The sequence below is a fragment of the Diceros bicornis genome, chromosome 1 (genome assembly GCF_020826845.1).
Source record: "Diceros bicornis minor isolate mBicDic1 chromosome 1, mDicBic1.mat.cur, whole genome shotgun sequence".
NCBI lineage: Eukaryota > Metazoa > Chordata > Mammalia > Perissodactyla > Rhinocerotidae > Diceros > Diceros bicornis.
This window is the reverse complement of record NC_080740.1, coordinates 41,928,683-41,956,408: the sequence shown is the minus strand read 5'-3', so window position 1 is coordinate 41,956,408 and position 27,726 is coordinate 41,928,683. Positions and strand designations below refer to the sequence as shown.

General features: G+C 36.2%; 1 protein-coding gene across 1 annotated transcript in view; it reads right to left on the bottom strand.

Annotated features, from left to right (window-relative positions):
* Positions 1 to 27,726, bottom strand: part of PRR16 (proline rich 16) — a 170,695-nt gene continuing 142,969 nt past the window's right edge. The window contains exon 2 of the mRNA XM_058539180.1: positions 1 to 756. Within this exon, the coding sequence (XP_058395163.1) occupies positions 1 to 756 (756 nt within the window). The remainder of the gene's footprint in view (positions 757 to 27,726) is intronic.

Here is a 27,726-nt window from a genome sequence, read left to right as displayed (position 1 = left end):
TCACACTGTTGTAGTGGTTGATTTCCTCAAGATCGTCTTCTGTGGTTTTGGTGCAGTGGGAGGAGGCACAGTTACAGGTCTGAGAGGGGGGAAGCTGTTACTGTGGCTGATTCCCAGTCCCCCATTTTCTAGTGGAAAAGGGGGGAGATGGGGTGGAGTGGAGAGGGGAGGGCCTTGGTGAGGAAGCTTTCCTGGTGGGTGGACAGGTTCACTGTGTAAGTGGACCTCTCTGTTTTTTATGTTATACCGGTTGTCACAGTCAGGACAATAGCCATGATACTGCACTTTTTCATTAAACCGAACTCGTTCCCGAGGTCCTGCCTGGGGACACCTGTCTTTTTCAGGTCTATGCATCAGAGGCTGCACTGGAGCCTTGTCCAAGTTACTACTGGGGATGAAGCAGACGTCTCCATTTGGAATTTTGTTGGGTGCCCCTGGTAAGCCTCCATTTCGCAGTAGGGTGCCATTGGTCTTTACAGGATTGGCAGTTGGCACCACTCTTTGGGGGTTTTCACACTTTACAGGTGTCAACCGTGGAGGAGGTGGTGGAGGGTTTGGCTTTCTCAGGACCGTGAGGATAGCAGAAGGGTGCGCTGGGGGTTTAATGAGAGGCGCGTTGGCCTGCACTTTGATCTTCTCTATGCTGGAGGCTGTGGTGCCGCTGGAGCTGCTATTCAGGGTGTCCGTTTTGGAGCTGTCAGTCATCTCATCCTCCAGCTGTAGGTCAGAGGTCAGGGTATCAATCTGGTCAACCACCTAGTGGAAAGGACAAGGTAATTGTGTTGAAGAACGACCCAAGGCAAAATATGCTAGAAACAATATCTTCCTGTCTAGCTGTAATCTACAGTGGGAGCCCTGGCTAATAATGAATTGTGTATTCCATTGCTGCTTAATGTTTGCATTCAATAAATTTACAGAATAGCTACCATAAGAGTGCCAACTGTTTGATAACCTAACAATGTCACATGCCTAGAATATAATATACTATTTATGTATAAGTTCTATTCCTGACTCTGTTATACCTATCAAAGATAAAATCCTGTTGCAGAAACATAACTAATTTTTAAAAGAAAGAGGAGGGGACTTTGCATAGCATGTAAAAAACTACAATAGAACATTAATCTCATGCTAAACATGAGAAAAAGCCAGATAATCTGCAAAAGTCATAACTTTTCCTGAGACCCTCGGAGAACTGTCACAAGGTAAGCAAATAAACTGAACTGCAAAGAGGTTCAAGCCATCTGAGTTCAGACAGGACACATGGACTGTTTCATCTTTGGCCAATCACAGAGAAAGAGGTAGCCTTCACCAAAGAGAGAAAAGAAAATGGCTAAAACTTTAATGAATAATTAAAGGTGGAGTATGTGCTGTCGTGACAATTCAGAATCCCCAGGAGCCGAGACACAATGTAGACTGTCCTCACTCATGGCCGCTTTTCCACGGGCCTCTTGTGTGAGAGACTGAGCAGAGGGCAGAGACTGGAAAGAGTCCCTCCTGGGCACAAGGCGCAAAACTCCACCCACTCCCTAGATCCTTCTCTCTTACAAAACAGAAACCTAAAGCACGAGGGGAATGGCAAGAAACCCTCTAACCTCTAAGACACAATGATCTCCTGCTTCTGGGAAAGGGCAGAAGCAAAAGCTGTCTGACCTTCGGAAAGGGGGCCGAAAATTCCCTTGGATCCAGCAACTTACACTATATATGTCTGCTATCACTTGGGGGAGAGACCCAAGTCACACCACTCAAGACCTGCCACAGACACAAGGCAGAGGCAGGAAATCGAATCAGGCTGGCAGGGCGGTCAGACCATAATGTAGGTCTGACCTCAAATGAAGCAGAGTGCTTGTGAAGACAGGAAAATTGGGTGGAAGCGTCTTAGGCAATGCAGTTTTAAGGAAAGTTTGGCAAGGTCACTGGGGAGTCCTGGAGTTGAAGCTGCCCATCAAAGGAATCTGGCATCACCCATAACAGGCTTGTCTCTGTCCTGCACAGTCATTGTCTGGGGGCCGCTTGTGGGAAGCATGGCCTCGGCTCAAATGCTGGATTTCAGAGCACAGTAGTTGGGCCCTCAGTCACTTACACTCCTTGCAGACAGAGATCTTGGAGGCCATTATCATGGCTGCCATACATGCACTATTACACACATATGAAAATGGAATAGTTATGAATTCCGTTACAAATGATTTATTTTTGTATGGAGATAGTGCTCTTTATTTCACATGTTTCCACATGTAGATTTTTCCCTCCTCTCTTACTCAGGCCTAAGTTTGTTCAACTGTGAAGCTGGCTCTTTGACACATGGTGGCAGGATTGGGCTCAAAATGAAAACATCATAAGCATCTAGAAGTCAAGGAAGATATAGAGATTTTACTTCCTCCCGATGAGGATCTTAAGTGACTGGCTCATGCTAACGCCACCAGAGCTCAGCCTTCTATTTTAGCTCCAATATATCTTAAATCCATTCACTTTTCTCCATTTTCATTTCTTTGATCCTAGTCTGAGCCACAATTATTTACCATATGGGCCACTCAGAGTCACCTTGCTTCCCCTCTCATTTCTGTAGTCTTAGTGATCTTTTTAAAATAGAAATGTGCTCTTGCCAACTCTCTGCCTAAAACCTTTTCATGCCTGCTCATTTCTCCTGTGATCAAGACAATTCTTAATACTGTCTCAAAGGTCCTGTATAGTCTCATTCAGTGGTGTGCTGGTAAGTGTTTAACAACTGGTTCCTAGGGGTACAAAGGAGTCCTGATTTGAAGAGTTTGCCAATTTCCATGGTGTAAACTCCCACCATGGTTGATTTCAAGTTAATAAATGCAATTCACTCAACGTGAGGTTGGGAAGAAATGTGCAGTAGCACACCATTATAAAGTGTTTCCACCATACCAATAGAATAGACATAAACTCAGGAGCACAAATAGTAGTAAAATAATTAAAAATGACTAGGAATAATTAGAAAACCTTTATTTTTAGTGTAATTTATTTAATTATAAGTTTATATAGTTTTGTTTTTAATAATAGTTGTTTAATAACTGGCTCACAAAATTCTGAAAATATAATAATTGGCCCTTTTTAGCCAATACAAGCTAGCACAGCACTGTCTCTCACTCTTAAATAACTCTGCATCCTCAACTATAATAAGTTTCCCTTTCCCTTTCTGTTCTCAAACCTCTTTGGTCTTGTTTTAGACCCTCATAATTGTTAGTCTGCTTCCTGTCATAGGACATTTGCACAAACCAATTTTTATTCTTCAAATACTCTGACCTCTCCTCTTTGTCTAATTAACTCCTACTCATCTTTAAACTCTTAGCTCAGGAGTCAATCATGAAGTAAGCCTTCCCCATTCGACTCCAATTTCCCTGATAGGTCAAGTTAACTTGTTAAATATTCACAGGAACTTTATTTCTTTCATTCAAAGCACTCACATAATTTGTGATTGTATTTTTAGTAGCAATGTGAGCATTGGAATAATAATTCCTCTCGAGACTCTAATCTCAGTGAGATCAGGGACCTTGTTTTTACTATTGCATCCTAAAGGCCTAATGTTATGAATAAAACCTAATAGGAGCTTAATACATTAAATAAATGTATTAAGAGTTATTTCTTTGGATCAAATGTTAGCAAAAGCACATTTTTCCTAATTGATTTTTTAAGGTGTTGTTACTTTAAAAAGTCATAATTGCTCAGTTATTCTAGAATAAAATGGGGGAAAAAGATTTATTCATAAATAATCCACAGAGCTGGTGGCATGTTCTCTAGCTCCAGGCCAGATATCATTGAAATTAAAGTGGGAGAAAATCTAAAGAATGTGAGAGACGGACAGTCTTGGCTCATGGGTACCGTGTACTATTTAACCTGGAGAGGTTACCTACTCTAAGCCTTTTATCATATTAAATATCTGCAGCAAAGGAAAGAAAACTGGTCTACTGCAAGGAGAGAGAAGCTGATTTTCAGAGATGACTGAGTACGGCCTGGGTCCCTCATGGTTCGACAGTACCTGGTGGGTTTCAGTCTCTACATTGTTATTTCCTGACTACCTACAAAATTCCAGCAGAATAAAAACCAAAATACTACCTCATGGAGCAGGGATCTAGCGGAAGAGCCTGACAGTAATTTGATACTCTAACAAATAACTGTAAAAGTACAACTGCTCCAGGTGCTCTGAACGAGAAACACAAGATGCTATAAGAGGAGAATAAGACCCCAGCAGAAAAGTCCGTGAAGCATTCCTGAAGGATGAGTTGCAGTCAACGGGCAGAAGAGGAGTGATTCTCAAGTATCCACTCAGGAAAGATCCTGATAAAGGTCCTTTGGTAGAAGAGAGCACCAGAGAGTAAGCAATTTAAAAAGACTCTTTTGGTTGAAGGGCACTGTGAGAGATGAGGTTGGAGAGTCAGGGAGCAGCTTGGCTGTGAGAGTCCTTGTTATGTTGTGATAAAGTACCACATATTTTTAAAGAGTTCCAGAAGTGAGAGAAGCAATTTTCACAGATGATGAATTCAGTTTTTCAGAACTGAAGCATCATCTAATTAAATAAGTATGCAGAGTTTCAAATAGGAAAATATTAACAAACCCACACCCAGATATACCATAGTGAAAATATAGAACACTGAAAAGTAATGATAAATTTTAGAACAATAAAAAAAGGAACACCCAATATTTATACACTAACAAAAATTAGGCTGACAGGAGATTTTCACACAAGCACTAGAAGCCTGAAGAAAATTTAGAAATATGTTTCATACCGAAAGAAAGTAATTAGAAATGTAATATAGTTTAACTGTTCTGTAAAACTGAGAGTGAAATAGACATTGTCAGACAATAAAGACTAAGATAGTATACTTCTTACAGCTCAGTGTTGAAAGTACTGATAAATGACAATTTAGAAAAAAGTAAAAAAAATCAGAAGAAAGGACTGGAATACAAGAAGTATAGGTGGACCAAGAAATTGTTAATTAGTAAATCAAAATGTGCATTGATTACGAAATAATAATATACTAATGACTAATTTGGGAAAGGGTTAGAAAAATGTGAAACTATAATATTAGGGAAAAGAACATTTCTGGGAGAACAATCAGAGTTAAAACATTTTAAGGTCACTGTATTTGTGTGTGAGGAATCAGTATCTGATACTGATTAAATCTAGGCTTTATTAAATCAAGAATGCATGTGAAAAATTTTAAGGCAACTACTGAAATAATAGACAAACATAACTTCCAAAATAATATAAGGATTAAAAAGTAAGGAAAATTTGGCAAATTTAAAAAAGACAGAATATAAGAAAACTTAAAAAGCATAGTAAATAGAAAAAATTGCATGACAGTAAAAAAATAACTTCAAATATATTAGTAATCATAACAAGTATAAATAGATTAAAATAATTTATTCAAAAAGAAACACAGAAAGGTTGAATATAAAGTGATAGAAATAAGAGATAGCAGGCAAATAACCAAATAAAACGACGCAGCTAGTTTAATACTAAGCCAAAAAGCTTAACCGAAATCTTTCTTAATCAAAACAGTATTGTATCGGGCCCGGCCCGGTGGCGCAAGCGGTTAAGTGCGCAAGCTCCACTGCAGTGGCCCGGGGTTCACTGGTTCGTATCCCGGGCGCACACCAACGCACTGCTTGTCGAGCCATGCCGTGGCGGCATCCCATATAAAGTAGAGGAAGATGGACATGGATGTTAGCCCAGGGCCAGTCTTCCTCAGAAAAAAGAGGATTGGCATCAGATGTTAGCTCAGGGCTGATCTTCCTCTCTCACACACACACACACACACACACACACACACACACAAAACCAGCATTATATCAATACTAACTTAGGGGAAAAAAATGAATGAAACAAAATTGAGATTTCATGTATACACACACACGCAAGAAAAATGGAAGAAAAATTATAAAGAAGTAATTCATGTAAGTTGAACACCATATCTCCAAAAACCATGAAAATACACTCAATCTCACCAGTAATCAAGGTAGTGCAAACTGAAGAAAAATGAGATAGCATTTCATATTCATTGGTCTAGTAAAAACAAAAGTTTGATAATTCCAATTGCTGGTGATGATGTAGACAAATGAGAATTTTGTACATTGTCAATGCAAATGTAAATTCAGTGAGTTGGGAAACTTTTTGACAAGGTCCTATAAATTGGAGAAGGCACATACCCTATGGTACAGGTCTTTTAGGAACAAAACCTAGACTACTCTAGAAACCCTAACAGATGGGTACAGGGTTGAAAAAGCACAAGTACATTCTTTGCAGGTTTTTTGTTTGTTTTATCAGAACAAAAAACTGGAAACAATCTAAATATCTATTAGTAAGTGTTTGAGTAAATAAATATAAAGCAGTTCAAATGAAGTAACTAGAGCTATATGTATCTGCAGGAATAAATCTCAAATACCTAAAGTTGAATGTAAAAAAATATATTCAGTATGTATATATTGTTGATATATAGAAGCAGAGGTAGTTTAGTTTATACAATGTGAAAATAATACACGTCAAGTTTAGGCAAGGAGGAAGACGACTGGATGTTGGGAGGCACCAGCAATATAGCTGAAATATTATATTTCTTTTAAAACTAGATATAAAGTAATTATGATAAAGTGTTAACATCTGTTAAGTCTGGATTATATTTGTTACATTAATTTATTTATTTTCTGTCATGTGTGAAATATTTTATAATTTGAAAATAACATAAATATTTAACACTAGTTAAATAAAGTTATAAATAAAAGAAGTAATTCTTACAGCTGCCATGTGGAGAACATATTGAAGGGTGATGCAGTTTATTTACTTGGCTAGTTAGATGCTATTGCAGCCAAGTGAGAGATGAATAAATTAACCAGACAAGGAATATACTGTATCCTTATAATTACACTTCCATATTTTCCTGAAACTATTTCAAAGTATCATATTGCAACTAAAGGAATCATAACCACAGCCATGATGGAATTAAAGGTAAAACAAAATGAAAGAAAGTAGGACCAGAGGGGCAGATAGTTTGCAGATCTTTGGAGGTGAGAAGACAGCACGACGTTAACCGTAAGACTAAGAACATCCAGACCTAAACATCAGGTGCAAAGGAGAAATGTGTATCTCCAGCTTGAAATGGAGTCATCTGGCCAAGCAATTATGGCCACTCAGGTCTATGGAGGAATTGGCTAATGGACTGAAACAGAGAGATTTAAAGAAAGGATATGGCAGGTGTTGTGTTCGCTGATTCCAGGAGGTACTTCTTAAACTCACATACAAGGAAACTATGGTTATATCGTGGAATAATTATGAATACTAATAATTGTGACTTTGGAAATGCATAAGCTCAAGGTTTTCACATCAGGGAAAATATCCCTAAATATTTTCATAAAAGAGAAGCAGATTTGGAAGAAAATAAGTGACTATATGATCTAAGTTATTTGTGGGAAAACAAAATTCAGCTTATGTTACTTCTACTAAATAAATAAGTAAATATTAAGCTACAAAGAATAAAAATTAAGACATTGTAGGGCTGTCATTAGAGTTAAATTCAGGATAAACAGATTTACTTAAAAATAAAATAAAATAACCCTTTAGGAGGCCCTCTTCCTATGCTCCCACTGGACTTTGTCCTTTTATTATTACAATTGCCTCTATATTGAAATTATCTACTTATGTATATTCTTCTCAGACCATGTAAGCATGTATTTCCACCTTTGTGTCCCTGGCAGAAAGCACAGTGATTGTACATAGTAGACGTTCAATAATAATATGCTGAGTGAAGGAAGTAGATTAACGGAGACTGAGAGAAAAGTCATTTTTCGCCCGTACTTACATCCCTCCCCAGCTTTCCTAGCTTAGGTCTGATTTTCAAGGTCTTCAACACCACCAAATCCAGATGGTCCAGAAAGGCACATAGGAGAATGGATTAGGTAGAGAAAAAGGAAGGCAGAAACAAAGAGTTGGTGAGACATGGAGAATTCTCTTCCTGTGTTATCTGACTCTTACAGCCTAGCTCCACAGCTTGGCATAGAGAATGTTTCACTCTCCAAAACAATTAAGATAGTTTAAGTATATACTTATCTTTAAATATTTGTCTAACTAGCTCTAGATGTATTTAGAACTTTCCTATAATCCTACTTAACTTGTTTAATTAAAAACTACATAAAATATAGTTCAGTTGCCTTAAAAACAAAGAAAACCCTCTTCTGATTTGAGTGAATCTTTCTCTAGGGCCTCCTCAGTAACAATTCTGTGACTACAAGAATTTCAGTTATAAACTTAACAAAAGGAAAGGAAGAATTTAACCCCAACTTAAATCTGTACAAGAAAATTTATGAATTTTTCTAAGATCCTTAATATTGATTTATGAAAAGAACCACATTTTAAATTTGTGGCATCAGTAGCAGAGAACTAAAAGAGAAATGAATAGGAGCCATAGGAATTTCTACCAAGAGAAAGAGAGAGGTGAAAACACTTCCTGGCCGTAACTATTAGACCACACTCAATGGCTAAACCCAAATGCAGACTGACCCAAGACCTTTGCCCAACAGAGCCACAATACACAGGATAGCAGCTGGCAGACCCAGTCAGGTTCTTCCCCGGGAGAGATGAAGCAGAATGAAACGCAGTCGCCAGTGGGGCTATTCCAGCATGGAGACAAGAGGACCAATTTATTCATCAGACCAAGCCTGATGAATAAAAGAGCAAGATAAAGCTATAATGTAATTTGTCATATTTTTCTTTTTCTTTTTTTTTGTGAGGAGATCAGCCCTGAGCTAACATCTGCCAATCCTCCTCTTTTTTTTTTTTTTTTTTTGCTGAGGAAGACTGGCCCTGGGCTAACATCTGTGCGCATCTTCCTCCACTTTATATGGGATGCTGCCACAGCATGGCTTGCCAAGCAGTGCTTCGGTGAGCGCCAGGGATCTGAACTGGGGAACCCCGGGCCGCTGCAGCGGAGCCGCGCACTTAATCGCTTGCGACACCGGGCCGGACCCTGTCATATTTTACTGTGTGTTCAACTGGGTTCAACAAATATTTATTGTGCAAATACTATTAATTTGTTATTGTATGAGACACTGAAGATTAAAAAAATAAGGTTCTAGTTTAATAGTGACTGATCATATGTACTTAGTGTCTTCCTCCCCAAATCATTATTAAATGATAATAAAGAAATAAAATAGTAATAAATTCAAAAAATTTTCTCAGAGTGGTGTATAAATTGACCAGAGATTTTTATAAACACGTGGGTGAATTAATAAAAAGGTGGGAAAAGCACTGATGGAGTCCCAGAAGGATCCCAAACTCGAAAGTGTTATGTAGAGAGAATGGGAGTGAGAAGTATTGCAAAAATTAAGAGTGTGAAACTGTTGAGTGACTGTATTTCACAAAAGGAAAAAATTGTGTCAAATGGCCCCACACTTTTAAGTACAGCAAGACTGACAACATGTTAATAGCTTATACCCTAAAGAAAAACTGAGATTCTTGCTGAAAAGAAACTGAACAATATCTCTAGATAAGAAGGAGGCTGTGAGTGTGGTTAGTAGCAACTCAGAAAAAAGCTCTTCTCCTTTATTTTCTCCATTGAGAAGGTGGTATAAATGGGGTAAGAGCAGCTAGCCTGTCTTCTCCCTAAAGTATTGCATGCCCATCTGACATAATCAGAACCTTCAATGAGCATCCTCCCTTGCCCTATATATAGGAAAGGCTGTAAAGCATCTATATAATATGAATATACGCCTGAGGATCATGAGATATTTGATAGTAAACAACAACACAAAATAGAAGGACCAAGGTGAATGAACAGATCAATATTGAAGATGAAGCTGCCATTATCAGTGAACTAAAGAGAACTTTGTAGTAAATATAATTAATGTATTTAGAGAGGTTTGAGAATGCATTGCAGCTGTATTATAAGAACATTCTGTTACAAAAAAAGAAGCAGATATAAAATAAGAAAATATTTGGAATATAAAACATAAATATTAATTTAAAAAGATTAATAGAAAGGCTGAAAGAAAATCTAACAAATATTTACAACCATAAAGCAAAAAGATTTTTTTAAAAAGGAAAATAAGAAAAAAGTTAAAAGACATAGAGAGCAAGAACATCAATCCCAAAGCTTCAGCAGCTGATTGAGAAGTTCTAGAAAAAGAAAAAAAGAAAAAAAGATATGAGATGGCAATAATGAAAGAAATAATAAAAGAAAAAATTCCAGAGTTGACAATACAAATGGAGCTTCAGATGGAAAGAGCCAATTGAGTGCTAATCAAGATGAGTGAAAAAGAAAACAAAATCAATCACTTACCAAGCAAACACAGGACACTCAGAAAGATTAAAAAATCAAATAATCATCATAGTTTCTTCAGGTTGAATGGATGATGAAAGACATTTTACCAGTAACTTCAACAAAAGTTCTGGGGCAAAATAATTTCAACACCAATTCTACACCTGGCTAAAGTAACAATTCATTGTAAGGGGAAATTAAAATATTTTTAGATATTAAGGACAAAGATCGTTCACTTTCCTTGCATCTGTCCTTTAAAAGTTAAGGATGTACTGTAGCACAGTAAAGTAGAATCCAAGAAAGGAGGAATGCACAGGATCCAAGAAACATAACTCATACAGAAGTGTGAAAAAAAAAGAATTTAAGAATGGCAGCTATACCACAGTCCTAAAAAGCAATTATTCTAAACTAAAACAGGAAATCAGCAGGCTCCAAGAAAAAATAATAATGAATTACATTCAACATATCATAGAAGTGGCAAGCTGTCACACATTAGTGATACGGAGAAGAAGTGAACTACTGCAGCGTGGGTGATGAGAATAATGGTGCGTAAGAAGAGAATCCATTTAAATCTTGAATTGAATTCCCTTTTGAGAGGTTCAGGTTTAGAAACAGGTTTAAATTTATTCCTTTATGAGTTCATTAACAGCATTTCATTCTACTTTTACTACTGAGATGCTGGTTATAGATTTTTCTCTTCAACATATGGCAAAAGCAAAAAAAGACTAATTCCTCATCTTCCATAAAGATGAGTCAGATGACATGGTTTGAAGTTAAAAAAAGTGTTTGAGCATATTATTTAGATAGTTGACTATCTGGAAAACAAAGATAAATAGTTAAAGGTGGCCATCTCTTGGAACGGGGCTATATATAGAATGGAGATGATGAAGAAGGTGAATTTTACTTATACATCCTTATGCAGAACTTGATTTGGTGATGGAGATGCATTTGCATATTTTAGCCTGATAATAGTTAAAATCAGACCCAAGAAAATCAAAGAAAAAGGATGAACTAGACACAGTTCTTCTCCGTGCAAACTAATAATTACCATACAGTGTGACCTGTACAGTGGTGAAAGGATTTGCAAATATAAGAGAGCAGAGAAAGGGGGGATTTACTCTTTCCAAGCAGGGCAGGAGGTGACATTGACAGAGACGGTTTCAAACCAGGTGATGTCTGAGAGACGTCTTGCATGATAAAATGAAATCTGGAGGAAAAGGCATTTCTTGACAAAGGCAATAGCATGTACAGTGATATGAAGGTATGAAGTCTAATTTTTTGTGCTGGTAAAGAATAAAGTAGAAGATGGTACATGAATAAGAGAGAAGGCTGAACTTAACACCTTAAATTGCAGTTTTAAAGATCAGTCCCCAAAAGGTTTGGACTTGTGGCACATTCAAAGGAATGCACAAAGTTAGTACTTTGACAGAGAATGCAGATGGACACACACATTTCAGTAGGTTCATTTCTTTAAAAGGCTAATTATTTCATAGACATAGCATGGACAGTATATAGATGGCACAGGTTTAAACACAAAATTCAACTCCTGTCATGATTTGTCCAAAAATGTAAATGGATCCTTGCAGCCTTAGAAAATTACACAAGTTTCAAAAGTTTATGTTACTAGAAGCAATGAATGATCCAAAATTTTTAACTCTACAATTTGCAAAACCAAGATGTTTAACTTTTTTAAAAACTCGTAACACAAAAGTACCTAGTTTCATTTAAATCATTTCCTCACAGAAATGTAAGCATTTTTTAAATTGAGGTAACAATGGTTTATAACATTATATAAATTTAAGGTGTACATCATTATATTTTGACTTCTGTATAGACTACATAGTGTTCACCACCAAAAATATAGTTGCCATCTGTCACTCTCACCCTTAACTCTTTTTGCCATCCTTGCATCCTTCCTTCCCTCTGGTAACCACCAATCTGTTCTCTGTATATATGCGTTTGTTTATCTTCCATATATGACTTATTTCGTTTAGCATAATAACCTCAAGGTCCATCCGTGTTGCTGCAAATGGCAAGATTTCATCTTTTTTTATGGCTGAGTAGTATTCCATTGTATATATATATATATATATACCACATCTTCTTTATTCATTCATCTGTTGATGGGCACTTAGGTTGTTTCCAAGTCTTGGCTATTGTGAGTAATGCTGCAATGAACATAGAGATGCATATATCTTTTCAAATTAGGATTTTCATGTTCTTTGGATAAATAACCAGCAGTGGAATAGCTGGATCATGTGGTTTTTCTATTTTTAGTTTTTTGAGGAATCTCCATACTGTTTTCCATAGTGGCTGCACCAGTTTACATTCCCACCAGCAGTGTACAAGTGCTCCCTTTTCTCCACATCCTCTCCAACACTTGTTATTTATTGTCTTTTTAATATAGCCATTCTGATGAGCATGAGGTGATATCTCATTGTGGTTTTGATTTGCATTTCCCTAATAATTTGTCATGTTGAATGCCTTTTCATGTACCTGTTGGCCATCCATATATCTTCTGTGGAAAAATATCTATTCAGATCCTCTGCCCATTTCTTAATCAGGCTGATTTTTTTGTTGTTGAGTTATATGAGTTCTTTATATATTTTGGATATTAACCTCTTATCAGATATATGATTTGCAAATATCTTCTCCCAATTGGTATTTGTCCTTTTGTTTTGTTGATGATTTCCTTTGATTGCAGAAGCTTTTTAGTTTGATGTAGTCTCATTTGTTTATGTTTTGTTTTGTTTCCCTTGCCTGAGGAGACATCCAAAAAAGATATCGCTAAGACCAATGTCAAAGAGCATACTGCCACTGTTTTCTTCCAGGAGTTTTATGGTTTCAAGTCTACATTCAAGTCTTTAGTCTGTTTTGAGTTAATTTTTGCTTATGGTGTAAGACAAAGGTCTACTTTCATTCTTTTGCATGTGGCTGTCCAGTTTTCCTAACACTATTTATTGAAGAGAGTTTCCTTTCTCCATTGTACGTTCTTGGCTCCTTTGTCAAAAATTAGCTGTCCATAAATGTGTGAGTTTATTTCTGGGCTCTCAATTCTGTTCTATTGATCTGTGTGTCTGTTTTTCTGCCAGTACCATGCTATTTTGATTACTATGGCTTTGCAGTATACCTTGAAATCAATGAGTGTGATACCTCCAACTTTGTTCTTCTTTCTCAGGATTGCTTTGGCTATTCAGAGTCTTTTGTTGTTCCATATAAATTTTAGGATTCTTTTTTTCTACTTCCATTAAAAACATCTTTGGGATTTTGGTAGGGATTGCATTGAATCTGTAGATTGTTTTAGGTAGTATGGATATTTTAACTATGTTAATTCTTCCAATCCATGAACATGGAATATCTTTCCATTTCTTTGTGTCTTCTTCAATGTCTTTCAACAATGTCTTATAGATTTCAGTGTATAGGTTTTTCACCTACTCGGTTAAATTTATTCCTAGGTATTTTGTTCTTTCTGTTGGGATTGTAAATGGGATTGTATTCTTGACTTCTCTTTCTGCTGTTTGTTATTAGTGTACAGAAATGCAACTGATTTTTGTATGTTGATTTTGTATCCTGCAACTTTACTGTATTTGTTGATTATTTCTAATAGTTTTTTGGTGGATTCTTTAGAGTTTTCTATATATAGAATCATGTCATCTGCAAATAGTGACAGTTTTACTTCTTTCTTTCCAATCTGGATACCTTTGCTTTCTTTTTCTTGCCTAATTCCTCTGGCTAGGATCTCCAGTACTATGTTGAGTAAGAGTGGTGAGAGTGTGAATTGTTTTGTTCCTTTCCTTAGAGGAATAACTTCCAGTTTTTCACTCTTGAGTATGATGTTACCTGTGGGTTTGTCATATACGGCCTTTATTATGTTGAGGTACTTTCCTTCTATAACAATTTTACTGAGAGTTTTTATCATAAATGGATGCTGAACCTTCTCAAATGCTTTCTCTGCACCTATTGAGATGATCATGTGATTTTTATTCTTCATTTCATTAATGTGATGTATCACATTGATTGATTTGCAGATGTTGAACCATCCTGGCATCCCTGGAATAAATCCCACTCAATCGTGATTTATGATCATTTTATTGTTGTATTCGATTTGTTAATATTTTGGGGATTGAGGATTTTTGCATATATGTTCATTAGTGATATTGGCATGTAATTTTTTTGTTGTTGTCTTTGCCTGGTTTTGGTATCAGGGTAATGTTGGCCTCATAAAATGAGTTTAGGACATGTCCCCTCCTCTTCAATTTTTTGGAAGAGTTTGACAAGGATAGGTATTAAATCTTCTTTCAATGTTTGGTAGAATTCACCAGAGAAGCTCTCTGGTCCTGGACTTTTGTTTTTTTGGAGGTTTTTGATTATTGTTTCATTCTCCTTATTAGTGATAGGTCTATTCAGATTTTCTATTTCCTCTTGATTCAGTTTTGAAAGGTTGTATGACTTAAAAAATTTATCAATTTCTTCTAGGTTATCCAATTTGTTGGCATATAATTTTTCATAGTATCCTCTTACAATTCTTTGTATTTCTGTAGTATCCATTGTCATTTCTGACTTTATCTATTTGAGCCTTCTCTCTTTTTTTCTTAGTGAGTCTAGCTAAAGGTTTGTCAATCTTTGTTTACTTATTCAAAGAACCAGCTCTTAATTTCATTGATCTTTTCTACTGCCTTTTTGGTTCCTTTTTCATTTATTTCTGCTCTGATTTTTATTGTTTTCTTCCTTCTACTGACATTGGGCTTTGTTTTATCTTTTCTTTCTAGTTCCTTTAGGTGTAATGTGAGATTGTTTATTTGAGATTTTTCTTTTTTCTTCATATAAGCCTTTACTGCTATATACTTCCCTCTTAGTACTGTTTTTGCTGCATCCCTTAGCTTTTGGTATGTTTTGTTTTCATTTTCATTTGTCTTCAGGTATTTTTTAATTTCTCCTTTGATTTCTTCATTGATCCAATAGTTGTTCAGTAGCATGTTGTTTAGTCTCCACATATATGTGACTTTTCCAGCTTTTTTCTTGTAGTTGATTTCTAGTTTCATGCCATTGTGGTTGGAAAAGATGCCTGATTTGATTTAAATCTTCTTAAATTTATTGAGGCTTGTTTTCTTTCCCAACATATGATCTAACTTTGAAAATGTTCCGTGTGCACTTGAGAAGAATATATATTTTTCTGCTTTTGGATGGAATAGAACTGTAAGCATTTTCAAGTTGCTCTTGAAGGAAGTAGAAATACCCTAAATTACTATATACAGTTTCTAATGGTCACATGCCAAAATGCTTACTGTTTAGAATAAATAAACATTAAACAATTAAATACTAAGGGAGAAAGTGCTATTAAAGCACAGCTTAGGGGCCGGCCCCGTGGCGCAAGCGGTTAAGTGCACACACTCCGCTGTGGCAGCCTGGGGTTCGCAGGCTCAGATCATGGGCATGCACTGACACACTGCTTGGCAAGCCATGCTGTGGCTTGTATGCGGTGTCCTGTATAAAGTGGAGGAATATGGGCATGGATGTTACCCCAGGGCCAGTCTTCCTCAGCAAAAAAAGAGGAGGGTTGGCAGATGTTAGCACAGGCCTGATCTCCTCACACACACACAAAACAAACAAACAAAAAAAAACAGCACAGCTTAGCCCCATATAGTTAAAATGGACTACATGTGATAATCACTTCATGTAAATCCCACATTTACTTGCTTTAGTAAGTGAGGTATTTACGACTTTTCTTTCCCCTGTAACAAACATTACCCACAGATTATAATGGCTGAAATACCATTGCTAACTATAATTTCTGTTTTCATAAGATATCTTTTAAGAGGCAGCATTCTTCTCCTGAGGCTGCCTATAAAGTGTGGAAAAGGAAACATCCCTTATCATAATTGCTTTGGTTACTTAATAGATGTAAAAGACTCATCTACTTACATTTTGTGAGTCTGCACTTCAAAATGATTCCATTATGTTAATAACGTTCAGAAGAAGGCTGTAACTCATGATAATGGGATCGTAAACTGGAACGCAAGCTCACAGCTCTCAATCTCTGTATTTTTTTGCATTTGTAAAAGTGCAAATAAAACAAACATCATGTTGTGTATTATATTCCTTATTGATGTTACACAAGCTCAATAAAAAATATTCCATAGCATTATGAGTAAGAATGTAAGAACAAAATTCCTCTCTATTCAGTCCACTCTTTCTTGCATTTAATCAATTGTCTGCATTGCAGTCAGAAAGAGCTTTCTTTAAATATGTATATATTTCTTATGTTTATTTATATAATATAAATCACTAAACCTTAAGAGGTTTCCTATTGCTCTTAAGAAAAAGACCTAATACTTAATAAGGTCACAATACTCCTTGGATCTGGGTTCTGCTTTCTACACCAGCATGCTCCTGTGCCACACGTCCTCATTCTGTGCTCTTTTCATTTCTTCCAGTGCTTAGAAGATGCTAAGCTCCTGTGTCTGGATCTCCGTATAAGTCATTCTCTACCTAGACTAGTTACTCCTCACTGTTTCCTCCCACAACACACACACACACACACACACACACACACACACACACACATATATACACACTTTGCCTATCCTTCAAAAATTAGCCCACATATCTCTTCAAAGAAATCTTCCAGATTGCCCTGAGGTCCCATAACACAACTCTAGAGCTCCTGATGCCTGTGTTTCACAGAACATATCACACCAACACAGTGATTAAATGTGTGTTTAGCTCTTCAATGTCTGTCTTCTTGGTGACAATACAAGCTCCCAGAGGGCAGGGTATCCTGTGCCTGTATGTCTGAAGCAGACATATATATTGAATGAATAAATAATAAACATAAATAAATCAAAGGGAAATACTGTAAAAAGTATTATTATTTTTTTTTGGTGAGGAAGATCAGCTCTGAGCTAACATTCAGGCCAATCCTCCTCTTTTTTTGCTGAGGAAGACTGGCCCTGAGCTAACATCTATTGCCAATCTTCCTCTGTTTTTTTTCCCTTTTTTTCCCCAAAGCCCCAGTAGATAGTTGTATGTCATAGTTGCACATCCTTCTAGTTGCTGTATGTGGGATGGGGCCTCAGCATGGCCGGAGAAGCGGTGTGTCGGTGCGCGCCCAGGATCTGAACCTGGGCCGCCAAGAGCAGAGCTCACATACTTAATCGCTAAGCCACGGGGCTGGCCCTTGTAAAAAAGTATTTTTACATTAGGTATCTATTGCTTACAGTTCAGTGTATGTTTATAAACTTTTGAGGTGATGAATTTGGGTTGTAAAAAACTATGCTCATGAGATTTCTAATCTCTCTAATATATGTATTTATACACACATATCTTAAAAACAGAAGATACTTTCGGAAATAGCTCTGTTGGAGGGAAGACATTGAAATGATATATTAAAACAAACTTGCAAGATTACTAAAGCATTTTCTTTATCAATATCTCTAAAGAAATATTTGCATATACATTAAAATGACATTTAGATGTACGTTTTTACTTTGTATATCTCAGATATTGAGATAAGTTTTAGTATATAACATAAAGGAAGAAGAATTTAGTAAATTAGACTACTATTTATCTAAATTATCTTAGAATCTAGGTAGAATATTAAATTACTTGTCAAAAACATCAGAAAAACTCTATTACTCCTTTCTTTGATATCTCAAGCACATATTTATGCTGTAGAAATAACAGCATTCATCAAACATTCAACATGATGTTATTAGAAATGCTGATATTGATAGCATGATTGGATTCGAAGGTAGGGCGTTTGGATGTAATTATAATCTGGGCTTTCATTAGTCCCGTGATGATGAAACTGGGTATTTCCTTTCTGGGATTGGTTCCCTACTTTGTTAACTAAAAAAAAAAAAGAAAAAGAAGAAGGAAAGTGAGAGAAACTTTCTGTGGCATTTGTGGTAAGTGCTAGAGTATGAGTATCTATAAAGTGTTTTGAGAGGAGAGAGGAAAGAATAATTAATTCTACCAGAGAGGGAGAAATAATGCCAGGAAAAGTCTTGAAAATAGGAAATGTTTAAAATGGACTCTGAAGGATCAGGTAGAAAAAAGCGGAAGAGCGTTTCAATCACGATAAAAGGCACAGGAAAGGAAAGGAGGTGTGAAAAATAAATTGAAATTACCAGGAGTAGAAAGTCATCCAACGCAGCTGACTGTAAGGAGTATGGTGTGTGTGTGTACACACATGTGCACATTTGGAGGGATGTTTAATTAATGAAGGGACAAGCCAGGAAAAAGAGAAAGTATGTAAAGACAAAAAGAGAAAGAGATGCAGGTGAAGAAGTACTAGAACACCTGAGGGTCTTTAATCCCATACTAACGAGCTTGGCCTTTACCTGAAAGTAATAGGGAAGGTTTGAACAGAAAAATGATGTGAGCATCTATGATTTTATAGAGCCTTGAGGAAGTGGAAAGACATTGCCATAAAGCAAGTCATTAAAAAAGATTATTCTTGTCATAAGCAAACCTAGGGAAAATAATGGAAAATGATGCAAATGGGAAGGTTATACTACATTATCTTGGCATTAATGAAAACAGTTGAAAATCTCTAAAGCCCATCCTTAGAATATCTTTTCCAACTTGAAAATACCTAGTCTAACTCAATTTTGATGGGAGTGTGCTTAGCGTGAATGCACAGGGGGACATTATCCTTGGTTTAATAAAAGTATGCAAGCATTATGGCATTCCTTTCTGTGCCTGAGTTCTAGCATTCTTAATGGAGTAAGGGGAGTTGCATTTTAAAATGGAATACCTTTATGTCTGATTTAACAAACCAGAATATATCAGATGAAAGAGAGAGAGGAAATTTAAAATTTGGAATTCTTTTTGAATAGGCTTCTCAAGTATCTGTCTTCATTGTCATAGGGCTCCAGAGATATTTTCTAAAAATATATTACAGATAATTTGAAAAACAATGAAAATCTTCACCACAGAGAGCCAACAGCCATTTAAATCTGCTAGGATTTTGAAAATTGATCTTTCACAGCTCTCATTCTATTGAAAAACCTCTGAAAGACTTCAACATGAATTTTTTTCTTTATGAGAACAGATTATTCAGAGTATACAAAACAAAAGCTACTCCTATTGTTTAGCTCTAACAAAACGGTATGCAAACGTACTGCAGATACACATATTCTATACATGGTATTAGGAGAAGCAAAATGTAGAATATTTTTCTAACACTTTAAAAATGTTAAGGCAATGAACATATGAAAACTGTAAAACTTATCCCACCTGTGAATTTGCATTAGTGACTACTTTTCACTTATAAAATATGAAACATTGCCTTCCTACATACAATGTCAAACATTACATATTTTGTTTATGGTCGGGATAAGATTCTTGCATACTTTATATATTATAACCACATTTAAAACTTTGTAATTACCCAGTTAAACTTTGGTAGCCTCATAAACTTCACTGTTAATCTTCACAATTATACTCTCACTGGTGAAGGAAAAAAAAAAAATTATCAAAGCCCTCTAGTGGCCGAAATTGTATATAGTTCTACTGTAGTTCACCAAATTTTCTATTTATTATTATTAAAAAAGTTAATTAGCATATTTGTTATATTGTTAATATAAAACCCAGGAATACTGTTTCTTCTTTCAAAAGTAGACTTTCTCTTTCGCTGAGATCTAATTTAGTAAAAAGGTGGAACAATTATGCTATTTAAGTTAATAGTATTAAGAAATTTATAAAAATATGCCATATAATACAAGATTATGAGATAGTGTGAACAAAATGTTCTGAAATTTCAAAATTTAATATGTGGAGAATTATGCATATGGATTTTAGAACACACGATTTTTTTTTTTTATTGATGTTTTAATGGTTTCTAACATTGTGAAATTTTGGGTTGTACATTTTTGTTTGTCCATCACCATATATATGACTCCCTTCACCCCTTGTGCCCACCCCCCACCCCCACTGCCCCTGGTAACCACAGTCCAGTTTTCTCTGTCCATGTGTTGGTTTATATTCCACATATGAGTGAGATCATACAGTGTTTGTCTTTCTCTTTCTGGCTTATTTCACTTAACATAATACGCTCCAGGCCCATCCATGTTGTTGCAAATGGGACGATTTTGTCTTTTTTTATGGCTGAGTAGTATTCCATTGTATATATATACCACATTTTCTTAATCCAATCGTCAGTCGAGGGACACTTAGGTTGCTTCCACTTCTTGGCTATGGTGAATAATGCTGCAATGAACATAGGGGTGCATAAGCCTCTTTGGATTGTTGATTTCATGTGCGTTGGATAGATTCCCAGTAGTGGGACGGCTGGATCATAGGGCATCTCTATTTTTAATTCTTTGAGGAATCTCCATACCGTTTTCCATAGAGGCTGCACCAATTTGCATTCCCACCAGCTGTGTATGAGGGTTCCTGTTTCTCCACATCCTCTCCAACATTTGTTGTTTTTTGTCTTGGTGATTATAGCCATTCTAACGGGCGTGAGGTTGTATCTTAGTGTTGTTTTGATTTGCATTTCCCTGATGATAAGTGATGTTGAGCATCTTTTCATGTGCCTATTGGCCATCTGTATATCTTCCTTGGAGAAGTGTCTGTTCATTTCCTCTGCCCATTTTTTGATCGGGTTGTTTGTTTTTTTGTTGTTCAGTTGTGTGAGTTCTTTATATATTATGGAGATCAACCCCTTGTCAGATGTATGTTTTGCAAATATTCTCTCCCAGCTGGTTGGTTGTTTGTTCATCTTGATTCTGGTTTCATTTGACTTATAAAAGCTCTTTAATCTGATAAAGTCCCACTTGTTTATTTTTTCTTTAGTTTCCCTAGTCTGGGTAGGCATGTCATCCGAAAAGATTCCTTTAAAATCAATGTCAAATAGTGTGTTGCCTATATTTTCTTCTATGAGTTTTATAGTTTCAGGTCTCACCTTCAGGTCTTTGATCCATTTTGAGTTAATTTTTGTGAATGGCGATAGCACATGGTCCACTTTCATTCTTTTGCATGTGGCTGTCCAGTTTTCCAAACACCATTTATTGAAGAGACTTTCCTTTCTCCATTGCATGTTCTTAGCACCTTTGTCGAAAATTAGCTGTCCGTATATGTGTGGTTTTATTTCTGGGTTTTCAATTCTGTTCCATTGATCTGTGTGTCTGTTTTTGTACCAGTACCATGTTGTTTTGATTACTATTGCTTTGTAGTATGTTTTGAAGTCAGGGATTGTGATGCCCCCTGCTTTGTTCTTTTTTTTTAGGATTTCTTTAGCTATTCGGGGTCTTTTGTTGCCCCATATAAATTTTAGTATTCTTTTTTCTATTTCTGTGAAGAATGTCATTGGGATTCTGATTGGGATTGCATTGAATCTGTAGATTGCTTTAGGTAATATAGACATTTTAACTATGTTTATTCTTCCAATCCACGTGCATGGGATATCTTTCCATTTCTTTATGTCATCATGGATTTCTTTCAATAATGTCTTGTAGTTCTCATTGTATAGGTCCTTCACCTCCTTGCTAAGATTTATTCCTAGGTATTTTATTCTTTTTGATGCAATTGTAAATGGTATTATCTTTTTGAGCTCTCTTTCTGTTAGTTCATTATTAGCATATAGAAATGCAACTGATTTTTGTAGATTGATTTTGTACCCTGCAACTTTGCTGTAGTTGTTGATTGTTTCTAATAGTTTTCCAACAGATTCTTTAGGGTTTTCTATATATACAATCATGTCATCTGCAAATAGTGAGTGTTTCACTTCTTCATTACCTATTTGGATTCCTTTGATTCCTTTCTCTTGCCTAATTGCTCTGGCCAAAACCTCCAGTACTATGTTGAACAGGAGTGGTGAGAGTGGGCAGCCCTGCCTCGTTCCTGTTCTCAGAGGAATGGCTTTCAGTCTTTCCCCGTTCAGTATGATGTTGGCTGTGGGTTTGTCATATATGGCCTTTATTATGTTGAGGTACTTTCCTTCTATTCCCATTTTATTGAGAGTTTTTATCATAAATGGATGTTGTATCTTGTCAAATGCCTTCTCTGCGTCTATTGAGATGATCATGTGATTTTTATTCTTTGTTTTGTTGATGTGATGTATCACGTTGATTGATTTGCGGATGTTGAACCATCCCTGCGTCCCTGGTATAAATCCCACTTGATCATGGTGTATGATCTTTTTAATGTATTGTTGTATTCGGTTTGCCAATATTTTGTTGAGGATTTTTGCATCAATGTTCATCAGCGATATTGGCCTGTAATTTTCTTTCTTTGTACTGTCTTTGTCTGGTTTTGGTATCAGGGTGATGTTGGCCTCGTAGAATGATTTAGGAAGTGTTCCATCTTCCTCTAATTTTTGGAATAGTTTGAGAAGGATGGGTATTAAATCTTCTTTGAATGTTTGGTAAAATTCTCCAGAGAAGCCATCTGGTCCTGGACTTTTATTGTACAAACCAAGAATTAGAGGATGATTACTAAATATTCTGGGTAATTTTTCTTTTGTTGTTGAGGAAGATTGACCCCTGAGCTAACATCTGTTGCCAATCTTCCTCTTTGTTTTTTTTGCTGAGGAAGATTAGCCCTGAGCTAATATCTGTGCCCATCCTCTTCTATTTTGTATGTGGGACACTGCCACAGCATGGCTTGATGAGTGGTGTGTAGGTCCATGCCCGGGTTCCAAACCAGCAAACCCCAGGCCACCAAAGCGGAGCATGCAAACTTAACCACTACGCCACCAGGCCAGCCCTATTCTGGGTAATTTGTAATATCTAGCCATTCAAACTTATTTTTTCTAGAAGGCTTGTGTTAAATATTTACATAAAAACTATATAAGGACTGTTTATAATGTAATATGGCATTTTCAGATATACCGTAAAGCACAGCTGTCAAATCTAAAAGGGGGAAGGGTGTGAATACACTGCAATGAAGAAGAGGAATATAGTGAACAGTAGAGGACACAACAACTGATCATGCAGGTCAAGCCAAATCTGCATGCAGACCTTATCTAGCTCACACATCACCATTCTGAGAGCCCTTGTTTAACAGACTCATTGTCATTACATGAATACACCACAAAGTTAGTCTCTTTTCGCACATTTGAAAAGAACATTTGGACAACTTTTCTCAAAATTAAAATACCTGAATTAGCCTTTAAGCAATAAATTAATATAGGGCATCCTACTTGCCAGAGGTTCATTTTATCTCTTAAAATATTTTTTCTCACCTTTTCATTGCCCCATCACACGTGGGAAGATGTGCACATACAGTCATTCTTCCCAGGCACATGGCATGAGTATCTTATGGCAGATAAGGATTTGTCTAATTCTTGATACGTTTGGCGTTTTAATAGATATACCACTGAACACAGTCAATTTTTTAAAAGTAATCAATTCCCCACATTCAATATTTATGATTAGTGGAAAAAACACCTTCGGTCCACCTCAGAATAGGTTGTGGCACCAGTGTGTCACAGCATGTTACAGAAGGACTTTCTATTACAAGTTGTTTTAAAGAATTGCTTAGCAAATAGTGCCAATGTGCTAATAGTTAGCTTAGACCCAACTGTTAAACACAACAGAGTAATAATCCAAGTCCTCAAAACATAATGGGTGTACTCTACAGTAATACTAATATGTATATTAGAGAAGTAAGAGTTTTTACATAGGACAGAAGTGAAGTTTTAACATTGAAAAGTCATAATACGTAATTTTGTAATTAATGCTTTTCTTTCTAAGCTTGTTTTCCTTAACTTCAAGTGTTTTGGCATGAGCTGGTCAAAGAAAACAATTTACTTACTTAAGACAGCAGCATGATGAGGAACACAATCTCTAGGAAGCAATGAATAGGAAAATTTCTGAGTAATGAGCAAATAATGGAAGGAGGTGTGCACTGAATGAAACGGAAATGAAATGACTTTTTATTTTTTTACTTTTTGTGTCTGTCCAACTTTTTCCACCTTTTCAGCAGCATGCATGCGTTACTTTTACTTATGAAAAGGGAGATGACAGTGAAAAGTTTAGTAAAGTGGAATCTCCTTCCTCAGTAACAAATAAAATAACAAATAGCAAAAAAACAATTGTAGAAACCAAAAAATGAAAGAGGTGCAATCCACTGTCTTAAATTTGAAATACAATCACTAAAGAAAAAGAGATAGGGTTCAAGTTAAGTTCAAGGCAGAAAAATCAGGTTGGTATCAGACTTTCGCAAAGCAATATCAAATGACAGAAGATAGAACAGCAATGTGTACAAAGTTCTGAGGGAAAGAAAGTGTGACCCAAGAATGTCATTCCCAGCCAAGGTACTGTGCAAGTATAAAGAGAACAGACATAAGTGTCAAACCTCAAGTACCCAAGAAAGGTAGCAAACACTAAAATTTACCAACCCAAAAGATGAAAGTAAAAGCTGTGATGAAAGGATTAGATCAATATCCATTGGCCAGGTTCACACACTCTGAAGGAGAACATGTATTACCTGAACATTTTGAAAATCATCCTTCAAGTGTAGAGACAAATGACAGAAATTCTCAAGAACCTTAGAACACACGGACTACAAGATCTCTTGAACACTTCTTTAAAAACAAAATTACAAATGAAAACAAAAACAGAAGGAAAATTCCTTGACAATGTACTTGACAGCATGGGATTATATTAAACACGGAAAAGGATTTCAAGTCCATTTTTGCTTTTTTATATTTCATAATCATTAAACCTAAAATCTTCATTTAAAATAAATTCATAAATTAAACCACTTATGCAAATTCTATAAAAACTCACGAGACAACAAACTGTCATGAGTACTATGTAGTAAAAGTCCAGAAGCATACACAGGGAGGATAAGCGACCACGTCAAGGGGCAGGAGATGGGGTTGGGAGCAAAGGACTCAGGGGTTCTGCAGTATCTGTGCTGTTTAATAGGAAAAAAATTTTTCTCGGCAAACATGGCAATCAAGAACAGCTGTTAAAACTGGATCATTAGTACTATGTGCCTATTATATTATTTTCTGTACTTTTCTATATGCTTAAAAACGTTCATAATTAAAATGTTTAAAAAGTGCATTGCCGGCAAAACGTATTAGCTTGTTTTACTGTGTAGAAGTTTTGAACATTTTAATTGTATAGTGTGTGAAGTTATCAAAATGCAGATTCCCTATTAAGAAAACAAATAAACAGAAAGAGCACTATGGCAAGCTTCCTTTGCAATGATGACTGTCAGTGGAAAGAAATTAGTTACAAAATATGTTGCCACTAATATCATATTATTTAAAATTTATCATATAAAAATATATAAAAACTGTTTATAAGAAATATGATTTCTAATTTAAAAATAACTGCAATATATATGTTTGGGGACCAGAAGATAGAAAGTTGATAAATTTACTGTAAAATGCTTGTTTTGCCAAAAGTGACAGATGTATTTATACCGTCCTTATGCTAGGTTCATAATTTTAGGATGTTTAGTAATGAAGTGCTCGTCCGTGACCTAGACTCCACACTCAAGATTGCTGAGGAAGCAATCTAAGACATGAGTGAGAGGAACCTGACTTGAGGATGTGTGTGGCAACACCTATGTCGTGAGAAGCACTGGGGGTCTGGGTGGGCGACATGCGTATTATCTCAGCTGCTTCACTGACCAGCTCAGTAGCCTGAATATGAAGGTGGTTCAGTTATGAAATCTGTCACCTCTTTAACATCAAATGATCTGGCTCAACAGTATTCTCAAACCTTCACAAGTTAAACCACCCTTCCCTCAGATATCACCGTGTCTCTTTTCGACCCAAGAACGTCAACCCAGCCAAGTTGCTGTTCAAGTATACACACAGCAGACAAATTAGTCTCAAACCTCAAGTACCCAGCGACTAGAATAAACATCAAAATTCATCAACCAGGAAAATGATAGGAAAAGCTGTGATGAAATGATTAGATCAATATTCAGTGGGCAGGCCTAGACATTCTGAAGAAGAAAATACACTACCAGAGCATTTTAAAAATTATCCTTCAAGTATAGTGACAACCGTTAGAAATTCTTAAGAATCAAAGAACACAGAGACTACAAGATCTCTTGAAGACTTCTTTAAAAGAAAAAAATCTCCTTGACAATGAAATCTAGCCAACAAAGAAATAAAATCAAAATAATGATGGTCTTTGAAAAACTCTAACTACTGGGGTCCAGAATCAAATTGGCCCACTTTTGAACTTAAATTTTGTGGGGCAAGTGCTTATGGTAATCCTGTGTGTCCTATTAATTCTTTGGTTCTTTAAAAGTAAACTAATGTAATTTTTGAGGCCCTAAAGGAACTTCTGCCTCTCCAGAGAGAGAGAGAGAGAGAGAGTAGGAGAGAGAAGGAACGCATGCTCTTGATTCTAACTAGGGGAAGCAGAATAAGAAATTGGCAAGCACTACAATTTCTTTGGACTTGTAGATAAACAAGGGCAAGATAATTTGATTTCAGCCTATATGTCTGGATTTGAACTTAAAAGAGGATCAAATAATTTTGTCCTCAAATAATTAGAAAATGGGAGCAGATTTATATACAAATATGGGGCATCTTACCGTTGGCATTTTATTATTTAAGTTCTTTATGCGTTTTATATCTTTATATATTGGAGTTCTACACACTTACGTACTATTGTAGTATCTTATTTTTGTCTGTTAATCAAATTGCCAAAACTTCTGCTAGATAATGTGGTTGGAAATATTGCGGGATGAGAAAGAGACTAGCAAATACATTTTCAGAGTTGAGTACAGAAAGCTTTTGGAATTGATTTAATTATTGTGCAATTCTGAGCAATTTCAGTGCTTTCTGGGGACAGTGGAATGGTGGACACAACTATTTCCTCTTTGCCTTACCTTTTCTCTAGTGCTGCCTGGGCACTGCACAGATTTTGGGCTCCATGAAGAACTAGACTTCAGAGCATGTCTTTGTACATCCATAGGAAACTGTTAGAACAACTGTAGAAATACCCAAATCCTATGAATCTAAGTGTGGCTGAAGTTGATATACTAGACAGACATATATCACACCAGAAAATTACACAGACTTCTCAGCACAGTGTGAGAAATGCCTTCCATTGTAAAACCACATATTGTTGCAGGAAAAAACATTGCATAAGAAATATTTAATTGAATATGTAGGGAGAAAAATGGAATTTTAATCTACTAATATTTCATTTTCAGATATGGGTCCAGTAGGTAGAGCTTTCTAGGAACAAAAGATAACTGATGACCAGTATTTTCAGGAGGGTACTCAAAGAAATAATGGCTGGTATTGAGAGAGCAGCCTCAGGAAGGTAGGAAGAGGACTGTCCTAATGGAATGCAAATTTCCTCTCCACAGGGAACACTCATAATCCTTACTAGTTAAGTCCAACAGACAGAAGAACAAAAAACAGAGGGTTGGAGGCAATGGGTAGGGACACATTTATTCACACTTCTAATGTTTCCTTTCAAGTAGAGTCACATTTCTTCACATCCTCACTTCTTCTGCCCTTGGGAAGGTG